Here is a 22,086-nt window from a genome sequence, read left to right on the forward strand (position 1 = left end):
TTATATGTACTTCCAGAGCATATTTACCACAACTGGCGACTAGAGGGAGCCAGAGAGTATGCAATGTATAGCATTCAATACCATGTTTGTCAGCATCCATAGGGGGCTTGGAGTTGATCCCCCACGGTACTACGGTGCTGCTATATTCAAATCTGGCTCGTAATCTTCCTGTATATTGGGGATGAGAGAGAGCTTTTTCCATGAAGGCTGTATGACTGTCTCTTTTAGGCAGACTGGAACACTAATTTGTTCTAAGGAGGCATTCGTCGCCTCCTTTACCCACTCAAGCAGTCTCCCCAGCTGCTGTTGTGAGTGAGGAAGGGCAAGGATCCAGCATGCACAGCTTGACTCTCATCACTCCAAGGATTCTGTCCACGTCCTCAGACTGCACAAAACAGAAATCCATTAACGGCAAGAATGAGTCAAAGTTACAGTCTCAGGAACTGTCTCAGCTGTGGCGTCCAACTCAGAACAACTCATGAGTAATCTTACCTAGAACGTGTTGAACATATTTTTCACATCAGGTTGATAAGGGGTCTGCATTCTCTTCTTATGAGCCACAGTGTAAGAGGCAATTGGGCACTCAGGACACATGTGCTCCACAACTTTGGACCCAAAGGAATGATTGCTTTGCTGCTACTGTTGCTGCCACAAAGTAAGCCTTCCAGTGAGCTCTCCCCTGTGCTCATTTGGGTCTGCTCCACATTTTCTGCCATCACTGCTTTAGTCTCCATCCCCCATGTCTCATCCCTACCAGCTTCATACTAAAACCAGGGGATTAATTTGGTCCTGCTCCATGGGAAAGGACACTTAAGAGCAATTGTATCCACTGCCCTGGCCATCTTTCCCATTCTGCAGGTCAGCCAGGCTTTGACAGAATCACCTGATGAAATTCCCTAAGAGCTGTCAGAAAATCATTTGTATTCATCAGCCACTTGTGGTGGACCCTCTTAACTGTAGATGCTCCCTTCTGTAGAGCCTCTGAATTCGTGTGCATTTAAACCCAACCAGGTTATGATTTATCCATGAAGAGCAGGAGTGGGGGCATGCACAGTTTTTCAGATGCTTTTGTATTATCACTTGCAACAGCCCTGGCGAGCATAGCCTGTTGTGAAGGAAGATGAGTATTCCAGTCCAACAACATCTGGTCGTACACACTGTCCACAGCCTTCTCAAGAGAGTATGTGCAATTCCACTGAATTTGGAACTTCTTTGCAGGTGGGTCACTTGGCCAGCTGCTCAAGCAGCGTGGTTATTTGCCAGAAGATAGAGCCCTTGATTATCTGGGCCAAACATTAGAAGGCTTGGAGTACCTCCATGCATGCGGTGTTCTCCATGGAGATGTAAAAGGTATGTGCATAAGGTATTGAGCAATAATACATCTTCCTTACAATTTTATTGAGAGCATTTGTGGTAATTGTGGGTGTCAGGCTGGAATTGGTTGAGGGCAAGAGAGCCTGCATGCCTGTATTCCTGTCTCCAGGCTGCACTCAAGGGATTTTTGCAAGAAGGTGACCAGGAGCTGCTTATCTTGGGGACGGGCTGCATTTGTCTTCACCCCAGATGGTGTGGGGTCTGCCGACCATCAAGCACTCAGACTGTATCTGTCATTCTGTTGGTGTCTTCCTAGCATCTGGGCTGGGGTGGTCCATTGACTGGCCAATGCCAGGATCTGTCACCACATGCCAAGCCAAGTTTATTTAGCTGTAACCAGTTAAGTTGTGGTTAATTTTCTGTCAAATCCAGTTTGGCATATTTTCATGGTAAATGGAGAAGAAATTGCTCAGCATGAGCTGTTATGCAAATTCCTACCAGGACATTCAAGCCATTTTCATAAGCATTAAAGAGGGATTTCCCTGGTTTCTTTTCAAATTAGCAAGTTCAGTGGCAAATTGTGTGCATGCATTTCTTGTGTGCATGCCTTTCTTGTGTGCATGCATTTTACACATGCCATTTAAGGAAATGAAAATGTCTCCACTATTTCCTCATCCCCATCCCATTTCTGGTTGCTGCCAGTGTAGTAGTGCAGCTTGCCATTGGAGTTCACCAATGCTTTTTGGGGAAGTGTTGAACATTCAGGCGGTGCACAGTCTGACTGTAGTCCACTCCTGACCTGAATATAAAACTAGGTCTTATCATGGATACACATCCTGATAGCAAGTAAACCATTTCTACAATTTCTTTGCCAGCTGACAATGTCCTCTTATCTGGTGATGGAAAGCACACTGTCCTCTGCGATTTTGGTCATGCAGCTCACCTCCACCCAGATGGTGGGGGAAAGTACTTGGTGACTGGTAAGTTCTGGGAGATGTTGCAAGAGGCTAGTAACAGGATCCTTTAGTTTGCACACTACATTATGCTTGAGAATCCCTGAAGCTATCCTGAACCATGAATGTTGGGTGGTTGTATGTCTAACCTGCACGTTGCCATTCTTGTATTGAAAATCAGCATTAGGACAGCCCAAAACAGGATTATAGTCAGAAAACCACCTACCCCTTCTGCATCTGAATACTCAAAAGTGCCATATTTAAGAAATGAAGATACAACTTCTTTGAAAAGACTGGAAAAACTAGTTTGCAAGCTTTGATGATCTATTAGAACCATGTCATTCACTTTGATATACGGGAAACAGAAGTCTTCATAGATAACAAAATCCCATAATGCAGCTCAATGCCATCTTATGCCTCATGTGTGAGCTGCTGATTTTGCTACCTGTGCATCCCTGATGTCTTTTAAACATAGGCAAAGTAAACAAATTTCTAAATCTGGGCTGCTGTTATACTGCTGATGGAATGCCCAAAGTTCAAAGACTTAGCTAAATGTTATAATGCTATTGCCCTTAGATGAATGCCATTGTCACAACAGGTTGTGATGGAGACTAGTCTCCAGAATGTGAGGAATTTATGCCTTCTGTTGAGTCAGAAGTGAACCTTTCCCTTTGTGTCCGAACCTGTTGTTGGTGTGTGGGCTTAAAACAGTAGTTCTTAACCTTTTTGAAAGAAACGCCCCCTTGAGCCATTGAGGGAGTTATCATTGCCCCCCTCCCTGAGGTGATGATATCTTACCTACCTACCTACCTACCTACCTACCTACCTACCTACCTACCTACCTACCTACCTACCTACCTACCTACCTACCTACCTACCTACCTACCTACCTACCTACCTAGTCTCCCTCCCCACCGGGGTGCGAGGCAGCGCTTCATGGGGCAAGGATGAGGACCCAAGAGACCCTTTCCTTCCACCCAATCCACACTCAGTGCTCCCCTAAAGGAGAAAGGCGAGACGTGGCAGGTAGAAAGAGCTGGATCATCTGGCGGCAGCAGCAGCACTGGATCTACTACCAGCACTGCGGCTGCAGTAGCCTTCACAGGTTTGGCTCGCTCCAGTGCCCCCTACCGCCCCCCTTCTGTTCTTTCGCCCCCACACCGCCCCTTTTCGTTCTACCGCCCCCCTGAAAAATGAAATTGCCCCCTGGGGGGCATTATTGCCCACGTTAAGAACCACTGGCTTAAAAGATCACTGGAATGGAAAGTCAGAAGGAAATCAAGTATTGCCTCTGCAGCAAAAGAACGATGCCTAACTGCAATGTTATGTGACCCATAAAACTCACCTTATTAACTAAGGCTTAAGACTAGAATATAAAAGAGAAGTGAGAGGGAAAGTAATGTTTTTTTGACAGAGCTGCTGGTGATTTTTCTGAGCTATAGTGAGGGAAATAGAGAAAGAGATAGCTTCCCAGGAAGATCAAGCAACCAGTTGATATAGGAGTCCTGAAAACAGGAATCTGGACTTTCTTTGCCACTGTCTGCATTCCACTGTTCCATGAAGGAATTTCAGGAAGTTGTACCATTTTGGTGAGATAGGTGTAGCATAGGGGTCTGGATCACAGAGCCTTCAGGCCACGTGCAGTCCTTAAGTCTGTTTTTTAAGCCCTCCAAGGCCTACAGGCTGCACTGCCAATTTTTTTTTATGACAGAGCACTTCAGCAGCAGCCGGGAAAAACCTCTGGGGGCAGGCCATGACAATGTATGTAAATGTAGCAAAATGTCTTGCAATGGGTTGCTGCCAAAATTTCGTAGCAGACAGGGAAAATTCTTTTGAAGCACGACAATACTTTAAATAGCTTATAGCAGCTTGCTGACAAATTTGGGGGCACAAATTTTGTAATATAGTTAAAGCACGTAAAATACTTGCTTTAAATGGGTTTTTTTCTTGATTGCCATGAACTTTCAAGTGTAGGGTATTATGGGGACCATGTTTGCTCCTGGACCCACTGTAGTTTCCCACCCTCATTTAGCCACAAATTGTATTTTGCTGAAGCCCCCCCCCCCAGTGAACTTAGTAGCTCAGCAAGGCTCTGAACACAGGTTGGTTGCCTCCTCCTCCATTTTTGTTCTGAAGCTAAATCTATCTGCTATAGTGTTCTTGTTTTCTCTCTGGATCCAAACTGCACATGCTATGTTGGAGCTTTTAAGAACTGTCTGAGAATGATTGCTTCCATGCAGCGGGTGCCACCAAAACCTTAGAGAGCAAATCTCCCCCATTACATTTCCAGGGGATTATGTTCCTGGCACAGAGACCCACCTGGCTCCAGAAATTGTGATGGGAAAACGCTGTGATTCCAAGGTAGACGTTTGGAGTAGCTGTTGTATGATGCTTCACCTCCTGAATGGCTGCCATCCTTGGACCCAATATTATAATCACCCTCTCTGCCTGAAGGTAAGTTTCGTGTTGGTAAACTAAAAAGAACATTGCCTAATGGACTGGTGTTCTTGTCAGATGTAAAATGTAGAAATAAGCGATCTGGAGTAGAAGGGCTGCTGTAGTTGAAATACTGATAAGCGGTGGTGTGGGGATGGGGGCATAGTAGTGAGCCGTATCCTAGGAAATGGCTTTGTTTGTGGTCTTCAGCTTGCTACAACAGTGCTGGTGAGAACAGCAAAGATGAAATCAAGGCCTCGTCTTTTGTACGGAATGTAATAAGAAAGGCCAGATAACATTGCAGTAAAGACCAGCATCCTGATTTCTCATGTAGCTGGACAGAAGTCTCCGGGAAGCCTGCCAGAAGATTATGATAACAATGGCTTCTCCATTGCTTTCTACCAAATAGTTTTCAGTACTGCTCTGAATACCAAGATCTGTCTTTGTGCAGTCATATATATGGGATCTGTGTATCTGCAGTGTGGCTCTTCAGAAATGTGTGGTACTTAAAGAATCATTCTGGCTCCTGCCTTGAGGAAAACATAGTGGCCGCCTTGAAGTCAGGAAGAAAGCCCAGTTTCTTCAACTCTCTTTTCCCCATCACTATTAAATCACACCATGAATTTGTTCTTGAGCATCTTCTCAGTGAGGATTCTTAAGCTTTTCTCACTGCTTATTATTTCCTTCTTAAAGCCAGAGAGTTCCAGAAAAACATCTACTTCTGCTTCATTGACTATGCAAAAGCCTTTGACTGTGTGGACCACAGCAAACTATGGCAAGTCCTAAAAGAAATGGGCGTGCCTGACCACCTTATCCATCTCCTGAGAAACCTATATGTGGGACAGGAAGCAACAGTTAGAACTGGATATGGAACAACGGATTGGTTCAAAATTGGGAAAGGAGTACGACAAGGCTGTATATTGTCACCCTGCTTATTTAACTTATATGCAGAATACATCATGCGGAAGGCTGGACTGGAGGAATCCCAAACTGGAATTAAGATTGCCGGAAGAAATATCAACAACCTCCGATATGCAGATGATACCACTCTGATGGCGGAAAGTGAGGAGGAACTAAAGAACCTTGTAATGAGGGTGAAAGACGAGAGTGCAAAAAACGGTCTGAAACTCAACATCAAAAAAACTAAGATCATGGCCACTGGTCCCATCACCTCCTGGGAAATAGAAGGGGAAGATATGGAGGCAGTGACAGATTTTACTTTCTTGGGCTCCATGATCACTGCAGATGGAGACAGCAGCCCCGAAATTAAAAGACGCCTGCTTCTTGGGAGGAAAGCAATGACAAACCTTGACAGCATCTTAAAAAGCAGAGACATCACCTTGCCAACAAAAGTCCGAATAGTCAAAGCTATGGTTTTTCCTGTAGTGTTGTATGGAAGTGAGAGCTGGACCATAAAGAAAGCTGACCGCTGAAGAATTGATGCCTTTGAATTGTGGTGCTGGAGGAGACTCTTGAGAGTTCCCTGGACTGCAAAGAGAACAAACCTATCAGTTCTAAAGGAAATCAACCCCGAGTGCTCATTGGAAGGACAGATCCTGAAGCTGAGGCTCCAGTACTTTGGCCATCTCATGAGAAGAGAAGACTCCTTGGAAAAGACTTTGATGTTGGGAAAGTGTGAAGGCAAGAGGAGAAGGGGACGACCGAGGATGAGATGGTTGGACAGTGTCATCGAAGCAACCAACATGAATTTGACACAACTCCGGGAGGCGGTGGAAGATAGGAGGGCCTGGCGTGCTCTGGTCCATGGGGTCACGAAGAGTTGGACACGACTAAACAACTGAACAAACAAACAAACAAAGTATTCATGGGAGGAAATCTATTCCTTCATGTCCGAGCTTGAGCCTGGAAATTCAGTATAGCCATTGTAAGCAGCCAGATTACTGACTGGGACTGGTCACATAATCCCTCTGTTACAGCAGCTCTGTTTCGTAGCTGAATACAATGTGTTGTTTCTAACCTTTAAAGGCCTAAATGGCTTGGGCCCAAGCTATCTCAAGGACTGTATCTCCATTTATGAACCTGTTTGAATGTTAAGAGCATCAGGAGAGGCCTTTCTCTTGGTCCCACCACCTTCACAGGTGCATCTGATCGGGACACAGGAGAGAGCCTTCTCTGTTGTTGCTCCCAGACTTTGGAACTCCATCCCACAGGAGGCCAGGCTGGTCCCATCTTTGCTGTCCTTCCACAAGCAGGCAAAGATTTTTTTTTCTTCAGATAAGCTTTCCCCGAGTGACTGGTTGTCTGAGTGTGGTTTTTAAAATTGATTGCTGTATCTTTCTGCTTTGAATGTGATTTGGTGTTGCTTATGTTTTTTGCATATTTGTTTGATCCTTTTTAGTATTTGTATACTCACAGTTGTTAGCTTTTATATTGTTTTTTAATGATGTAAGCCACCTTGTATATTTTTAAGAAGAAAAGCAAGGTAAAAATATTTTAAATACAGTGGTGCCCCGCATGACGACGATAATCCGTCCCATTGAAATCGCTGTTTAGCGAAATCGTTGTCAAGCGAAAACCCTTTCCCCATTGGAATGCATTGAAACCTGGTTAATACGTTCCAATGGGGAAATACCTTGTTGTCCAGCGAATATTGCCCATAGGGAAGCCATTTTGCAAGTGCCGATCAGCTGTAAAAATGGCTGCCCTGCGAAGCATGGGTCCGGAAAACACAGAGGAGAGCGCAAAAAATGGTCTGAAGCTCAACAACAACAACAACAACCAAGATCATGGCCACTGGTCCCATCACCTCATGGCAAATAGAAGGGGAAGATATGGAAGCAATGACAGATTTTGCTTTCTTGGGTTCCATGATCACTGCAGATGGTGACAGCAGCCACAAAATAAAAAGACACCTACTTCTTTGAAGGAAAGTGATGACAAACCTATTATGACTTGTCAGAAAGATAAGTAAAGCAAATTAAGTGTGAGCTTTCACTAGAAGCTAAAATAACCAAACAAAGGGTACTGTACTACAGTGGCATCATAAGAAGACAAGCTCACTGGAAAAGGCAGCAATGCAGGAAAAAGTGCAGTGCAGTAGGAAAAGAGGAGGACTGCACATGAGATGGATTGACTCCATAAAGAAACGCACTTTGCAAAGGGCATATTCCTTGTTTGAATGGATGCATACCTTTCTTCTGGAGCTGCTGATAGCAAAGAATTAATCCAAAGAATTAACTCTTTAATCTCCCTCTCCCTCTTGTCATTTTGCACATTGCTCCTCACCATCATCTAACAGTTTGACAGGGTACATATGTTGGATAGTTTCCTGATTGATTTTGATGTCTTTGTCTCTGCAGGGAAGTTGCTGCTTTTTGCATCTAGCATGTTAACTCCTGTGTTTCTGTATTGCAGATAGCCAAAGAGCCACCTCCTCTGAGAGAAATTCCCCCCTCCTCTCACCCATCCACTGCCCATGTCATTAAAGCTGGCCTTGAGAAGGAGCCAACAAAGAGAGCCTCAGCTGCAGAACTGAGAGCAAAGGTCTACACAGCTCTCCAGCAGGGTGAGAATGTCTGACATCTGTTGGGACAAGCTCCAGGTGGACAGACCTCTTCCCTTAGTAGAAAAATCTGCTTACTGTACTATGATCTGTTTCTTGCTTCTTCTGCCTCCAAATGCATGCATGGCTGACTTTAATAGGACTACTTAGAAATCAGCCTTTTGTAGATTCTGTTTTTTGTGTTGTATACAAGAAGATGCTGAAGGTGCTCAGTATGTCTCCGTGCATGCATTGTTTGCCAGATGTTGGCTTTCATGACATACAAAGTTTTGAAACATTACTTTTTAGACTACAACTCCCAAAAAGACCTCAGCAAGAATGGTCATTGGTCATGCTTGGGAGTAGCAGGCTGAGGAGATAGCTGTTTAGGTTTTGGTCATGAAGTGCCAGAATACTCTATCTGCAAGAACCTTTCCCACAGCCAGTGATGACTGCAAACTAGAAGAGCATGTGTAGGAAGCCACCTTATAGAGATTTGGCCTGTTGGTCAGCCAAACTTAATATTTTACTCGAACTGACCTATTCCTAAATTTGAGATAGGCATTATCTAGACTCATTTGGAAGTACCAGAAATAAGATGACTGAGCCTTCTGTAGCAAAAGCCTGTGTTTTGTCTGTAAGCTATGAGCTCTCTCTAAAGGAGGTAGTCCTTTGAGCTAAGTATATTTTCTCTGTATAGGACTTTGCAAATTCTGTAACACCAAAGATGTTGCAGTTCTAGGAATGACTGAAAAATACCCATATCTACACATTTTAATAAACACATAGTCGGGTTGGGTTGGGTTTCTTATGGAATTGAGGTTTGGAGGGCAGGAGGAGGTTATATAGTGGGGAGAGAGAAGGTGTTCATCATTCAGAACGGCCAGCCTAGACAATTTGCATGATACCTAAGAGAGACTGACTTGAAGCAGGACTCTCCATTTATTCTCTAGGAAACTCAAACAATGTTTTAATTTTTTGAGGAACAAATGTGCTATTTTCTATTCAGAGATAAACCATAAATAAAAGGATATAGTTAAAAAGTAAACCTGGCAGCAGTATCTCGTAGCTCTGTCATCTACAATGCTTCCAGTGTGCCAGAATGCTCTGGGCAGACCATGTCTTGTTTCCTCTCCTGACTCAGCAGCTCTGTGTAGAAGTGATGTTGTACATCATGCAGAATGTTGTGCTGTACAACATCACATTGCAAATGGGTGGGCTTATTTTTAAAATACAGTTCCTTGTAGTATGTGGTAAACTAGTATATCAGAGAGAGAGAGAGAGAGCGTTGTTCGGAATCTTTTTCTGCAGTGTCAGTTTGCAACATAAAGGAGTTTTTTTTAAAAAAAGAAGGTGAAGTACTGTATAGAAAAAGGAGCTTTTTGCAATCAGAAATGTGCAGTGCCAAATACTTCCAGCAGTGTATTGGTATTTTTAAAATCAATATACGGGATAGTTGTTAGGTTGCTTATTCTTGGTCATTGTGGAAACTGGAAATGCAATGATATCATTGGCAATATTTTCCTGAGGTTTAAACAAAAAGTGAAGAGAAGAATCTTCTGGCAGATGTGGGGTAAAGCTGTGATAAAGAACCTTTATCATCCCATAGAGCAAGGAGTGGGAAAGCTGGGGGCTACAGCGCTTCTCAGTACGAGTCAGCTTTGACAGAGGTTGGATTGAGAGAAGTTGTAGTCCAGCCATATGCAAAGGGCCACAGGATCCCTGCTTGTGCCATAGGATATACTTCTCCCTCTTTTATCCTCTCCTGTGTGGGTCTCATCTTTTAAAACCCTTTTGACATGTTTGCTCAAGTGGATGTGTGTAGACAGCTGAAGTGATGCGTTACTGCTGCTGGTTCTTTCTTGTTTTCATATCCCTCCATCTGTGTGTCTTTGCTTTGCAGTTGGAGGCCTGACAAGCCCCTGGAGAGGGGAATATAGAGAACCCAGATGCCTACAAGTGGCACAAGAAACAAGTCGCCCAGAACCACTCTTACAAGAAGTTGAGCCTCCTCCTAGCCTGAAGCCATTGGCCAGGAGCCCTGGTCCACCACTCCCTCCTCAGGGCTGGACTGAGAGAACCCAATTAACCCATCCTAGTATGTGCAAGAAATTATTATGGCCATATGACTCTCTTCAGCCTTCTATCCTGACTCCGCTCAACAGTAAGAAGGGCAGCTTGACAGAATGGACAACCTTGGAACATGACCTTCAGCAGCTGGAGTTCGGTAAAGATGAGTCTGTGCCTTGCCTTGCTTGTTCTTCTCCTTCAAAGTTGCCTTTGTGTGAATCTCATGAGTCACTCTTCCGTTAAACCCTTTGAGAAACTCTCTCCACCCATATAAATCTTGTTGAGTTGAAGGGCATCGGTACATTTCCTATTGTTTATTGGCAAGGCCAAACATGTGCACGAAAGTTTAAAATATGGGAAAAGAATGGATATAACTGTATTGTTCTTTGTCCCAGTGGATGTGGCATAATAGACAGCAGCTTAGATATGACTGGACATAAAGTTTTAAGAAGAGAAAATCCAGCTGTGAATCCACTCCCATCAAGGCAGTGGGGGGAATGCCAGAGTGTCAAAAGCAGTGAAGGGTTCTGGTGTTGGATTTCTGTATCAGTCCTAAGCCCAAAGAAATGTCAGGGTGATGGCAAAGAAATACGATGTTGCAGCTGTAGCAGATCTTCCCAGCTTGCATCCTGTCTCCATTCTAATCTGTAATCTTCTTTCCCACAGAGCTGATCCTAAACAGCCTCTCAGAGCCCTTCTCTCTGGAGGAGCAGGAGCAAATGCTCTCGTGCCTCAGCATGGAAGGCTCCTTCCCATCAGACACCAGTGAGAAGGCAAGTCCATGAATACAAGCATTTGCAACTTCCGGTGAGGCAAGAGAGAGAACAGAATCAGGCATTCCCCAGGATTCTTATGTTAAATTCCTGATTTGGCTAAGAGAGCCCTCCTACCTCTGAGTTGGGAGAGCACTTTGGTACATGATGGATGCAAGCATTAGGATTTCTTATTGCATTCCCACTTTGGGCTTGTTCATACACCCTACATTCAGAGGTTGCACTCTGTCTACCCTGAGGTAGAGAACCTTTGGCCCTCCAGATGTTTTGAATTGTAACTCCCACAGTCGTTTATGCTGAGTGAAAGTAGAAGTGATAGGCAAGATGAATCCGGAGCTGTAGGCCAAAAATCTGGTCCATTTCTCGTTTGCATAAAAAGGAAATCTCGGGTTCTTTTCAACTCCAGACTATACATTAGAGAGGGTGTATATATATTTTTTTGCATGAAGAAGAGCAACCATATGTCTCCTCACAAGCAACTCTTTGGCTCCTTGTTCCCTCACTGGTAAATGTTTAGTAATTCAAAAGTGTGGGAGATTATGTTATGGTCCCACTATTTCTTCTCTGTTTTGTGGACTTAGATGATGTCACTCAAGGACTTCTGCTTCAAGAGCAGCAGTGCCTCCTTCTAGACCAGTGGTTCCCAACCTTGGATAACCCAGGTGTTCTTGGTTTTAATAGATTATGCCACCCGATACCCTGAAGCCATCCCTTTAAGGTCCACTACAACCAAAGTTTTAGCTAGAGAATTATTACAAGTGTTTTCCAGATTAGGCTTCCCTAAGGAAGTTTTAACTATTCAAGGAACCAATTTCATGAGACGCACCTTTAAAGAATTGTGGCGATTATTGATTAATCGCCACAGTGAGGTATGTACCAGTTAAGCCGGTACATACCTCAGTATATCATCCCCAAACCAATGGGTTAGTAGAGAGGTTTAATAAAACACTGAAAGGAATGTTGAGGAAGTTAGTGATAGAAAAACCACACTTATTGGTAGCACCTTTGATGTTTGCGATTAGGGAAGTTCCGCAGGCATCAGCTGGATTTTCACCATTTAAAATGATGGATGGATGGAACCCTAGAGGGATATTGGATCTGATAAAAGATAAATGGGAGATGGAGGAGAAAGATGAAGCTCAGATAGTGGTTCAACAGGAAATAGAAATGAGGGATCACTTGAATAAGGTAGTAGCTAGAACTCGTTTACAAAGAGTACATCAAGGACAAGAGAGGCAATTCAGTGTAGGACAAAAAGTTTTACTCTTACTACCAGCTAAAATGCAAAACTTTTTGCGAGATGGCAAGGACCCTATGAAGTAATTAGACGCATAGGACCAGTGGATTATGAAATAAGAATACCAGATAAGAAAAATGAGAATATTCCATGTGAATTTGTTGAAGTAATGGAGAGAACAAGAAGTATTTGTTGGGGAGATAGAAGAAGATTTAGGCCCAGAAGCTTGGGTTCACAGGAGTAACACAGGAGCTTTCTTTGGGGGAAGAATTGAATAGAGTTCAGACCAAAGAAGTTAGATGTATAGAAGAAGAATTTAAGGATGTTTTCTCCCATAGACCAGGTTTGACCATGAGGGTAGAACATCAGATCAGTACCCTCCCTCAGGTTGTGGTTAGGTTTCCTAATCACACTTTCCCACTATATAAGATGATGATGGAAGCCAAATGCCCATGCTTTGCCCAGATTTCCAGTCCCTAGGGTGCAGGGTGGATTTGGTTTAAATCGAATTGATTTGGTTTTTTTAATTGGATTTTTTTTTTACAATATCAACTTGATTTAAAAAATAACAACTGATTTTTATCCACCCTGCTAGCATGTTTTACTGGGGGAGGACAGAGCTTGTCGGAAGCAAGGATATTTCCATTACTACACTGAAGGCTTCATACCAAACAGCCACTTTGTGTGTCAGCCAGGAAACGCAATTGCTCTTTCTTTCTGGATCCATAGGTCTCATTGAAAATGTCTCATAGTCTGAAGGACACAATGAGTTCAGGAGTGCATTCATGGAACAGCCAAATAGATGGGCAGAGCAACAGCTGGAACAGTTGGCTACAGTGGAGCAGGCAGACAGACGTGCCCACCTACTTTGACGGTAAGGCCAGTTTGTTCTACATCGGATACTAAGCTTAACAGATATAGATTATTTTTTACAAACTGATTTGTCAGACATACTGTTTAGTGTGTTAGTTTGTTTCATTTTGTGGTGTGCTTTGTTCCTGCATTAAATAAGTCAATTAGCGATTAATAAATGATCAATATTAGAAGTTTAAGTGATAAAAACATAAAGTTGAGAGCAAAATTTATTCATATCTACTGTTGGTACATTTTGGGCTTTTCTACTTGTTGGCATGTTTCTGAAAGGGGCTTAAGTTTGCATCTGTATGGTAAGTTCAGGGAATGTGCATTTTTCTAAAACAGACCAGCAATACCATTCCATGAGCTTTAGTGTGTCAGAGCCCGCCCTTCCCCCCCCCCCCCCCGCAGGCAAAGTGCTGCTTTCAGAAGCCTCCCAAGGCTTGTTCATCAGTGGAAAAGCACCCGGGAGGATTCTGAAAGTGCGCTTTGCCATGGGGAGGGGCGCGGGACGGTGGCAGGCCTGCCCTTGCCACCCCCCACATCCACCCCGTCAAAGCGCCGCTTTCAGAAGCCTCCCGGGGTTTGTTCAGCAGTGGAAAAGCACCCGGGAGGCTTCTGAAAGCCGCCCTTTGCATGTCCCTAACTTTTTACAGAATTACCACCTTTGAGGATTCTTTTTAAAAGCAAGAACAATTCAATATGATTTGATTTTGATCCAGTTCAATATGATATGATGCAGTTTGATTTATTTTTATGCTTCTGACATTAATTTTCATATTTCTATTGGCCTGCTTCCAAGACCGTAGCCACTGTCTGGGTTCAGCTGCTGACTTCCCATTTCATCCCACCAGGCCCCATGATATATTGGGCTGTTGACTTTTTCACGCTCCACCACCATACAACACAGCAGAATGTGGAGAGAAAGCTCTGACCTGCACTGCTTTCTCCATCTTTGTGCTTCCAAGATGTCTTGCCCAAACCAACTTCTTTTGGCTCACTATGTTCTTGACTTTTCTGATGCTTGGCCCCTGAATCTCTCCAATGTTTCAAAACACTTACTGTATATACTTGAGTATAAGCTGACCCGAATATAAGCCGAGGCACCCAATTTTATCACAGAAAACAGGGAAAACTTACTGACTTGAGTATAAGCCGACGATGGAAAATGCGGCAGCTACTGGTAGATTTCAAAAATAAAAACAGGAGGAGGATGGGAGTGTCCTGGAAGCAGACACTCCTGTAAAGATCTTTGAGAGACATCACTGACAGGGAAGAAGGGGGGTGAATGGGCTTCTCTGGACTTGTAAACAAAGATGCTCTCACTGAGACCTCTGTTCAGAGTGGTCTTTGAAATACTGTACGGAAAAAGTTTTCATCTACAGCTCCTTCATTTGGACATAGACTGCTATTATCCTCCCATCACGGTGTCTGCTTACGGAGTCTGAAAAAAGCAGTGTACTTAACCTGGGTCATTGGAGGCTGCAGGCGCCTGTAGATGAGCAGGGAAGTCCGGAGAACACCTGCACTTCAGGGGAGAACATGTAATTTTGACACTGACTCGAGTATAAGCCGAGGCGGGTGCTTCTTCAGCAAAAAAAATTGTGCTGAAAAACTAGGCTTAGACTCGAGTATATATGGTAACTGGAATACAGTTCCTCCTAGTTTTAGGGTGCTCTCCACTACAATTTAGTTTAGCTGTAACCATCTTTTATTTCTGTTTTTTTAGGATCAAGCACTGTCACTTTCCATTTAACTTCATGGTATTTTTCCTGGTACAAAGTCTGTCAACCCTCTGACACACTTTAAAGGAGCAGCAGCTCCTTGCATGTAGTGTAATTCGGACTTCTTGGCCTGATTCTCATCAGTAGTCGCAGACCTGTAGTCTTAGACCTATTGAATCAGTGTGAATTATGGAAGTATTGATTCACCATTCAGCAGTTGTTTCAGTGGTCTGCTTTAGCTGGGATTAGCAGTTGAATATAACCTCTGCTCTCCAAGTGTAGATGGCATAATTCCCACAGTCCATAACCTTCTCCTGTAAAAAGACACCAAGGAGTCAGCTGGAAAGCATCATTGGAATCAAAATGGCCGTCCCTCTGGCTCTTGGACTTGGTAATTAATCTGATTGCCATTTCTGTTTTTCAGGGGTAAAGATTGAAATCCACTTGCTTAGTGGGGAGAACCTGCACATCAGAGAATTCCGTGGGGCCAAGGTGGGGGATGTTGCAAGAGGAATCAGTAGTCAGGTGGGTGTTTCATTATAAACATCATTGTCGTTGTCATCTTAGAACTGCAGAACTGGACCCTATGGATCATTGAGTCCAGCCCCTGTCAAGCAGGCACAGTGGGGAATCACACTCTCAACCTCATTAGTGAACTTTCCTGCTTTGATTAGAGAGCAGGGGACTGGAAAATGGGAATACGTAGGAACAGCCTCGATCTCCCTAGGCCAGTGATAGTGAACCTTTTTGAGCCCAAGTGCCCAAATTGCAACACAAAATCAACTTATTTATTTCAGAGTGCCAATACTGTAATTAAAACCCGAATGCTGAGGTTTTGGTTTAGAAAAAACAACTCCTCCTGCACTGCAAGGGTTAAATGCTTGGTGTGTTTTTTCCCCTATGGGTGGTATTAACAAATAAATACTTACTGATCCTCCAGTCCCCCATTGGGCTAGACTGGTAATGGTCACCATTGCAGCCCTCTGCTGGACTACTGCAGCAGCAGAGGGGAGTGCCGAAATCCGGAATTGGAGGACGGGTAAGTATTTTTCTATGGTGACTTACTGTATGGCTTGTGTGCCCGCAGAGAGGGCTCTGTGTGCCAGCTGTGGCACGCGTGCCATGGGTTCGCCATCACTGCCCTAAGCCAAAGCTTCCCGAAGTGTGTGCCATAGTGCCCTGTGGCTTCCTGGTGTGTCATCAAGCCAGCCAGCCAAGGTTTCTCTTTGCTTTTTCGCTGAGCCAGTGGTGCTGCTGCTGCTCTTCCTCCTCCAGGTCCCTTGGGCTTCCTTGCTTCCTGTTCTGCCCCACACCCCTTGCCACTCCTCCTGCTCTGCCACCGCTACCAGTTTTGGACTCACACTCAGGGGAGCCATGAGTTCAAAACATTTGGGAACCACTGCCCTAGGCCTCTTTGAGACACTGATCTTCAAAGGGTTGTACGCTATACAATTTTAAAGTTTGCTTTCTTTCAAACAAGTGATTTCTGCCTCATTTGAATTTGTCTGAGGTTCAGATACAATGCCACTCCATACAATGCTACTGCTTTCTTAATTTATGTGAGGGAGCATTACTTCCATAGAGTATGATATACACTGGAGGAATCACTTGGGTGTGATTTGTGGCACAGTTGGCCTGCTTCACCTTTTGTATGTTGCTTTGACAGATACCAGCCTCAGCATTTAGCTTCTTCACAAAGGAAGGTCAACCAGTTTGCTGTGAGATGGAAGTCCCTGATTCGGGCATCGAACTTCAGTGCATTCTTGCCCCTGACTGCAGCCGTGGCTGGGCTTGGAGGGTCAAACATGGTCACCTGGAAAAGAGGCCATAAGAAATTCTGTCCGTTCCATTATATGATCTGTGACAACCTTCACCAGTTTGGTGTCCACTGTATGAGTTGGATTACAGCCACTGACATTTGTAGTCCAACACATTCGCAAGGTACGAGTATGGAAAAGGCTACTCCTTGATAATCACCAATCCATCTTCCAGAGTCAGCTGTGATGTTTTCAGATGGATCAGTGGTCAAAATTGTTGCCGGCTGTGAATCATTGGTAATCTTCTAAAGAGGAAATTTTCCCCTCTCTGCTTCTTGGTTGCATTTGATCCACTTGGGCAGAATCTCCTGAAAGCTGTGCATAAATAACATCAACAAAATGATCATGGCTGTATTTACAAAACTGATCCAGAACACTGGAAAGAGCATAGCCAGCTGTTTTTTAGACAGATGGCTAGTTTCTTAATTAGAGAGTCACAGTGGCCCCATAGCTGAAAAAGTCTTACATTTTGTAGTACAGTGGCTGGACCCTTGGGCTCATATGTGAGAAATCCAGGTGAGTGGTTTGTGGGTGACCTTGTCCAAGTAATATAAAACAAAACAAACAAATGAAAAACAAGAGGCAAAAGCCTTGTAGCCAAGTGGGGCTTCCTAAGCTTCATTTGCCCAGACAAGCTTGTTATGAGGCTCTAAGATTGCCCCATAGCACCTTGAGGGAAAACTGGGCTCTGAATTTAGTAAGCAGTATACATTAGATTTGTAGGGAAATATCTTCAACCTAAATGATAGTAATCTGCAAAATTCTAAAATCTGTGACAGAAGATCAGTGTCAATAAGTCGCATTGCATACATCAAATCCTAAGTGGATACCATTTCCTTTATGACTGGACAGTCATAAGAGATACAATTGAACAGACACATTTTGGACCTGCACCACTTTTTGTCCCAACATATTGAATGCAGGCAGTCTACATCAGAAATAGGTGCCCTTTTCCCTCTTTTTTCTTTTTCTCTCTTTGAGGGCTGAATTCCTTTGTGGATAACCTTCCAGGGGCCTGTATGCCGCTACTGGGCAGGGTTAAAAGTAAAAAAAAAAAAGTAGGTGTGGCTAAACCCACACAGATGTTGCATTCATACTTATCTATACATCATATAGCATTATACTTATCTATGCACCCTTATTCATACCATCACTGTTTCACACTCACACACACACCCTTTCAAGCTCACATCCATAATTCTTCCTTCTTCCCTTATGTAACAAACCCTTTTCTCTCACAAACAAAAAATAGGAGGTAACTAAAAGCTATACAGCAAGGTTTGGTACTGTGGCCCTCCAGATGACTTTGCCTTGCAGCATAGCCAAGAGGGAGGGATGGTTGAAGTTGCAGTCCAGTCACACCTGAAAGGCTGTTGTTGCTCAGCCTAGCTATAATCTCTTGCTGCCGCAGCAGCAACATTGCAAAGCAAGCCAGCATAGAAGTGTTAAAGAGGAGCAGATGCATGAGTTGGTGAAAGGCTGAGACTTTTGCAAAGAAGATCTTTTTCTGCTGTATGTATATGCATGTGTGTACCAGTTGCTCCTAGGGTGCTGAACCTTGCAGTCTTTTGACTAGCACTCTTACTGGCTCAGACAAGTATGACAGTGACATTTCTCAGTATGCTTTGCTCAGCATCTCAGTGCCTGCTCCTTATGTTCTTTCATTTCTGCAGGGGCTTTTGTTAAGGCACCAATTATGTAAAAGGGCAGCGAGAACCAAACATATAAACCTGTGAAGGGACCTATGTTAGTAGGAAACTCTAACCTGTGCCTTGGTCCTGAGGTTTGCTATCACAGTTTCGATCTCACCCCATAGGACTTTTTAAAGGCAGCAAATTAAAAGAGGGCATAGAATTAGAAAGGAAAACAGTACGTTTTTTTAAAAAATTGGTCTGTGTTGTGATTTCATTAAACCCCAACCCAGAGAAAACTAAACTAATGCTGCAGCACCTATCCATGTTTACTGGAAAATAAGCCAATTGAAACCACAGAGCATATTCCCAAATATATATGCATAGGATCTTAACCTAAGAAACCCCAATTCTGTATTACAGCAAAGTGGTTTTATTTTGTGATGTGGCCCTGGGGTGGCTTTGCTGCAGGAAAGTCTTGTGTAAAATCTGGCCTTGGAATCAATTAGGCAAAACAGTACAGTAAATCCAGGCATTTTAAAAGTTAAGGTCTGTGTGAACATAATCAATTGCCGTGATGTATGCTTTTTGTATAGTGGATTTACTTTGTGCAAAGAGGCATTAATAAGTAAATGGAAGTGATTAGACCAGACAGCATGGTAGGAGGGAGCTGGTATAGGTATGTGTTATTTTTCCTTGTTTGGTGCAAGGATGTCTAGCTGACAGAACCTAACCAGCAGCATACTAAGTTGAGAATCTGAACATTTTCCTTGATCAGTTTATTGCATGGAATATTTAGCTTTCAGAATCAAGGCTGGGCAGTTTCAAGACAAGCTGTGTCTATACAGGAAAGGTGCAATAGACAGAGTTCTACTGTAGAGTAACATTAGAAGCATCCCACCCTCTGTAGTTTTGTTCCTTTTGGTCTTTCCTCCCCCCACATACACTCAGATACATTTCCACCAAAGCAAATGTATTTTGAGCTGCTGCTGACAAGTATCAGGGAATTTTCCAGACTCATAAGAACAAGAAACAAGGGATGGTTTTTACTGCCCTAGCAGCTGATTACATGTTGATTCCACTTCCATTTTACATAAGGGCTAGCACATAAATGCTTCTATTCCTTCTCTACATAGTTCCCCCTGTCTGGTTTTCAGGTAGTCACTGCATTAACCTATTTTTAGGAAACTACTTTTGCGAAGGATGTTACCTGTGTTATGTGTTACAGAAACACTATTTTGTTGGCTTGTGTGCATTCATTCATTCACTTCACAGGTGCACTTCCTACTTGGTATGCAAGTTGCTTTTTTTTAAAAAAGTATTGTTTTTGTTGTGTGGGTGTAAAGAGCTACATTTGCTGCTGGGGTGCAGCTGCTAGAAGACAGAGCTGAAGGGGCCTTCTGCTCTTTAGAGCTCTTAGTTTCGCAGGAGGATGCCAGCAGGTTTTGTGCATAATAACCACAAAGTGCCCTAAAACTGTTAATCTTTGCCTTTAAGTTGTAGCCCACTAGGACTCTTAATGTAAACATTTTGATCAAGGACATGAATGCAATAAAACTATGAAGCCTTTCAGACCATTCTTTGTAGGTCTGTTAATTTTGCTAGCTAACACTGTCCATTGGTGTGCTCTGCTCTTGGCATCTTTGTTTTTGAGTAGCTTCCAAGTGTGATTTACTTTGAGTGGAGAGATAAGACAGTATCTGTCTTGGCCTTCCCTGCTGCTTAAAAGCAGTGCAGGCTACTTGGTGTCTTCAAAGTGGTTGGCTGTGAGCTATGGAAAAGCACTGTTCTGGTATCAACTACCTAACCAAGCAGATGCTACTAAAAGATAGAGCACACTACTGATTAAGTTGTGGCTTGCTTTAATCATATCTTCAGTATGTGCATAAAGATCCACCAAAGCTAGCATGAAGCGGTCTTGAAACGGTTAGCCAGATCAGGTTGCATTTGAGATACATGATGGGAACAAAGCCCAGGATGGGCTAACGTGCACACACACAATTTCGAATCAATGGTTGGGATTCTAATTGGATGATTCACAAAAATGTTGTGCATGGCTGTGAGGGTTCAATGTTAGGGGGGTCAGTCACTTCCAATAAAGTACGAGACGGTTTTAACGGTTCAATTTTGTCTGTATTTAATAACACTTCAACATTAACTGGAACTTCTTTAGGAACAGGTTCTAATGTCTCTTGGGTCTAAACTCTGACCGTAAGGGCATCCAAACATTGCCAACGAAAGGGTTATTGTCCTCAAACGTCCATGGTCCTGGCGCAACCTTCTCCAGGATGGGTTCTTCAACGCCTTCTCCCTCAGGTTCAGTTAGGGGAAGGGTCTCCTCATCCCCACTCCAGCCCCAGAATGAGGACCCCTCTCCTGGGCTGGCCAACCACGGTCTGGGTAGACCCCCATCGTCTGTAACTCAACGAGATGCCATGCTTTCTTTCTCTCAAGCTCTCTCGCCACGGCTTCTCTCTTCTCTCTCAGCCGGCGACTCCACTCTTTAGCCTCCGACTCTCCCCAGTATGAAGACGGGGTTGTTGTCTTCTCTGTCTCTTCGCCTCCTCGTGAGGTACCTTTACTTGCTCCCAGGCCCCGGTCCAGGGGTCCTGGACCCAGATCATTTCCCAGCCCCCCCCCCCGGATCCCGCTTCCCTTCGCTCTTATATCCCCGGCTCCTGCCTCTCTCTCTCCTCCCCCGCTTCCCGTCAAACTTCTCCTGGGCTTGCTCATTATGTTTAACCCTTTCGTCACCTCCACCAGGTCACTAGTGTCGACCCCTTGATGTTTCTGCCTTTCCCTTTCTCTTATTTCGTCCAACTCTCCAGTATCCACCTGTTTGTCCTCCTTCCTAGGTGGAGAAGGTGGGGGAGTTGTGCTAGAACGTGATGGGAGCGACGGCACTCCCACATAAGCCTCTTGGCTCTGGCTTGGGGCTTTACAATGGCAAGAACCAACATCCGTATTCCCAAAGGTCACTTGAGTCTCTCTAGGCAGGGACCATAATAATAACTCGCTTACTATCAGCATCTACATTAAGCTGCCCATTATGTAAACACTTAAGTTCTTCAGAAGAACTACATACACTCAGATGATAGAAGGACATCAGTTGGTTATTTGTGCTGCTTGAATCTTCTATTCAAAATGGTTGATATTGTTTTTCTTTACAATATGATAACGATAGAACACACTTAGGCGCCCATATTGTTTACACCTTATTTAAAAACTAGTTCATGTGAGATGAAAGTACTTCTGAGAGTGAACCAAGGTTTCTAGTTAATGTTAAGAAAAGTACTGCTGGATCAGACCAAAGGTCCTTTAGGAATGGTACCCTGTTCTTAACAGTTCAACCCAATCTTTTGGGAAGCCCACAAACAAGATGTAAAGGTAGTAGCTCTCCTTCCTGATATACCAGAGACATGCTGTGTCTGAACAGGGGTGGAGTTTGGGGGCTATTAATTAGTACAGTTAATACTGATTGGCAGACCTTTTCTATAGGAATTTGTAAAATCTTTTTTTTTTGAAAAAATCTCAGTTTATACAGTGATAATTTATGCTATCTACAGTACATAGCCTGTGATGTCTCTAGGCAGCTACGTGTGAACCAAATGACAAGTATGCTGTAAGCACATATACTGTACTGTACAACAAGGCAAGTAAGTGGCCGATGTGGACGCCATATTTAAAACCCTGATGTGGGAGTCACCAGCTATTTTTCACACATGTAACTTATTTTGGCATGCAAGCTGCAAATGACATACAATTTGGGTAATC

The 22,086-nt window shown here is 43.7% G+C and overlaps 1 protein-coding gene across 4 annotated transcripts in view; it reads left to right on the top strand.

Moving 5' to 3' along the window:
* The window catches only part of MAP3K14 (mitogen-activated protein kinase kinase kinase 14), a 45,323-nt gene extending 24,886 nt beyond the window's left edge, over positions 1-20,437 (top strand). For 3 of the 4 annotated variants that reach the window (XM_020798000.3, XM_020798001.3, XM_073004152.2), the window contains exons 8-16: positions 1,219-1,350; positions 2,190-2,294; positions 4,558-4,721; positions 8,079-8,229; positions 10,109-10,432; positions 10,942-11,048; positions 13,015-13,159; positions 15,289-15,389; positions 16,531-20,437. In XM_020798000.3, the coding sequence (XP_020653659.3) occupies positions 1,219-1,350; positions 2,190-2,294; positions 4,558-4,721; positions 8,079-8,229; positions 10,109-10,432; positions 10,942-11,048; positions 13,015-13,159; positions 15,289-15,389; positions 16,531-16,695 (1,394 nt within the window). In that variant the 3' untranslated portion in view covers positions 16,696-20,437. Of the gene's footprint in view, positions 1-1,218; positions 1,351-2,189; positions 2,295-4,557; positions 4,722-8,078; positions 8,230-10,108; positions 10,433-10,941; positions 11,083-13,014; positions 13,160-15,288; positions 15,390-16,530 lie in introns of those variants that run through there. The other variant, XM_073004153.2, reaches the window with a different exon arrangement.
* The last annotated feature ends 1,649 nt before the right edge of the window (positions 20,438-22,086 follow it).

This window comes from Pogona vitticeps, chromosome 6, assembly GCF_051106095.1.
Source record: "Pogona vitticeps strain Pit_001003342236 chromosome 6, PviZW2.1, whole genome shotgun sequence".
NCBI classification, from domain to species: domain Eukaryota; kingdom Metazoa; phylum Chordata; class Lepidosauria; order Squamata; family Agamidae; genus Pogona; species Pogona vitticeps.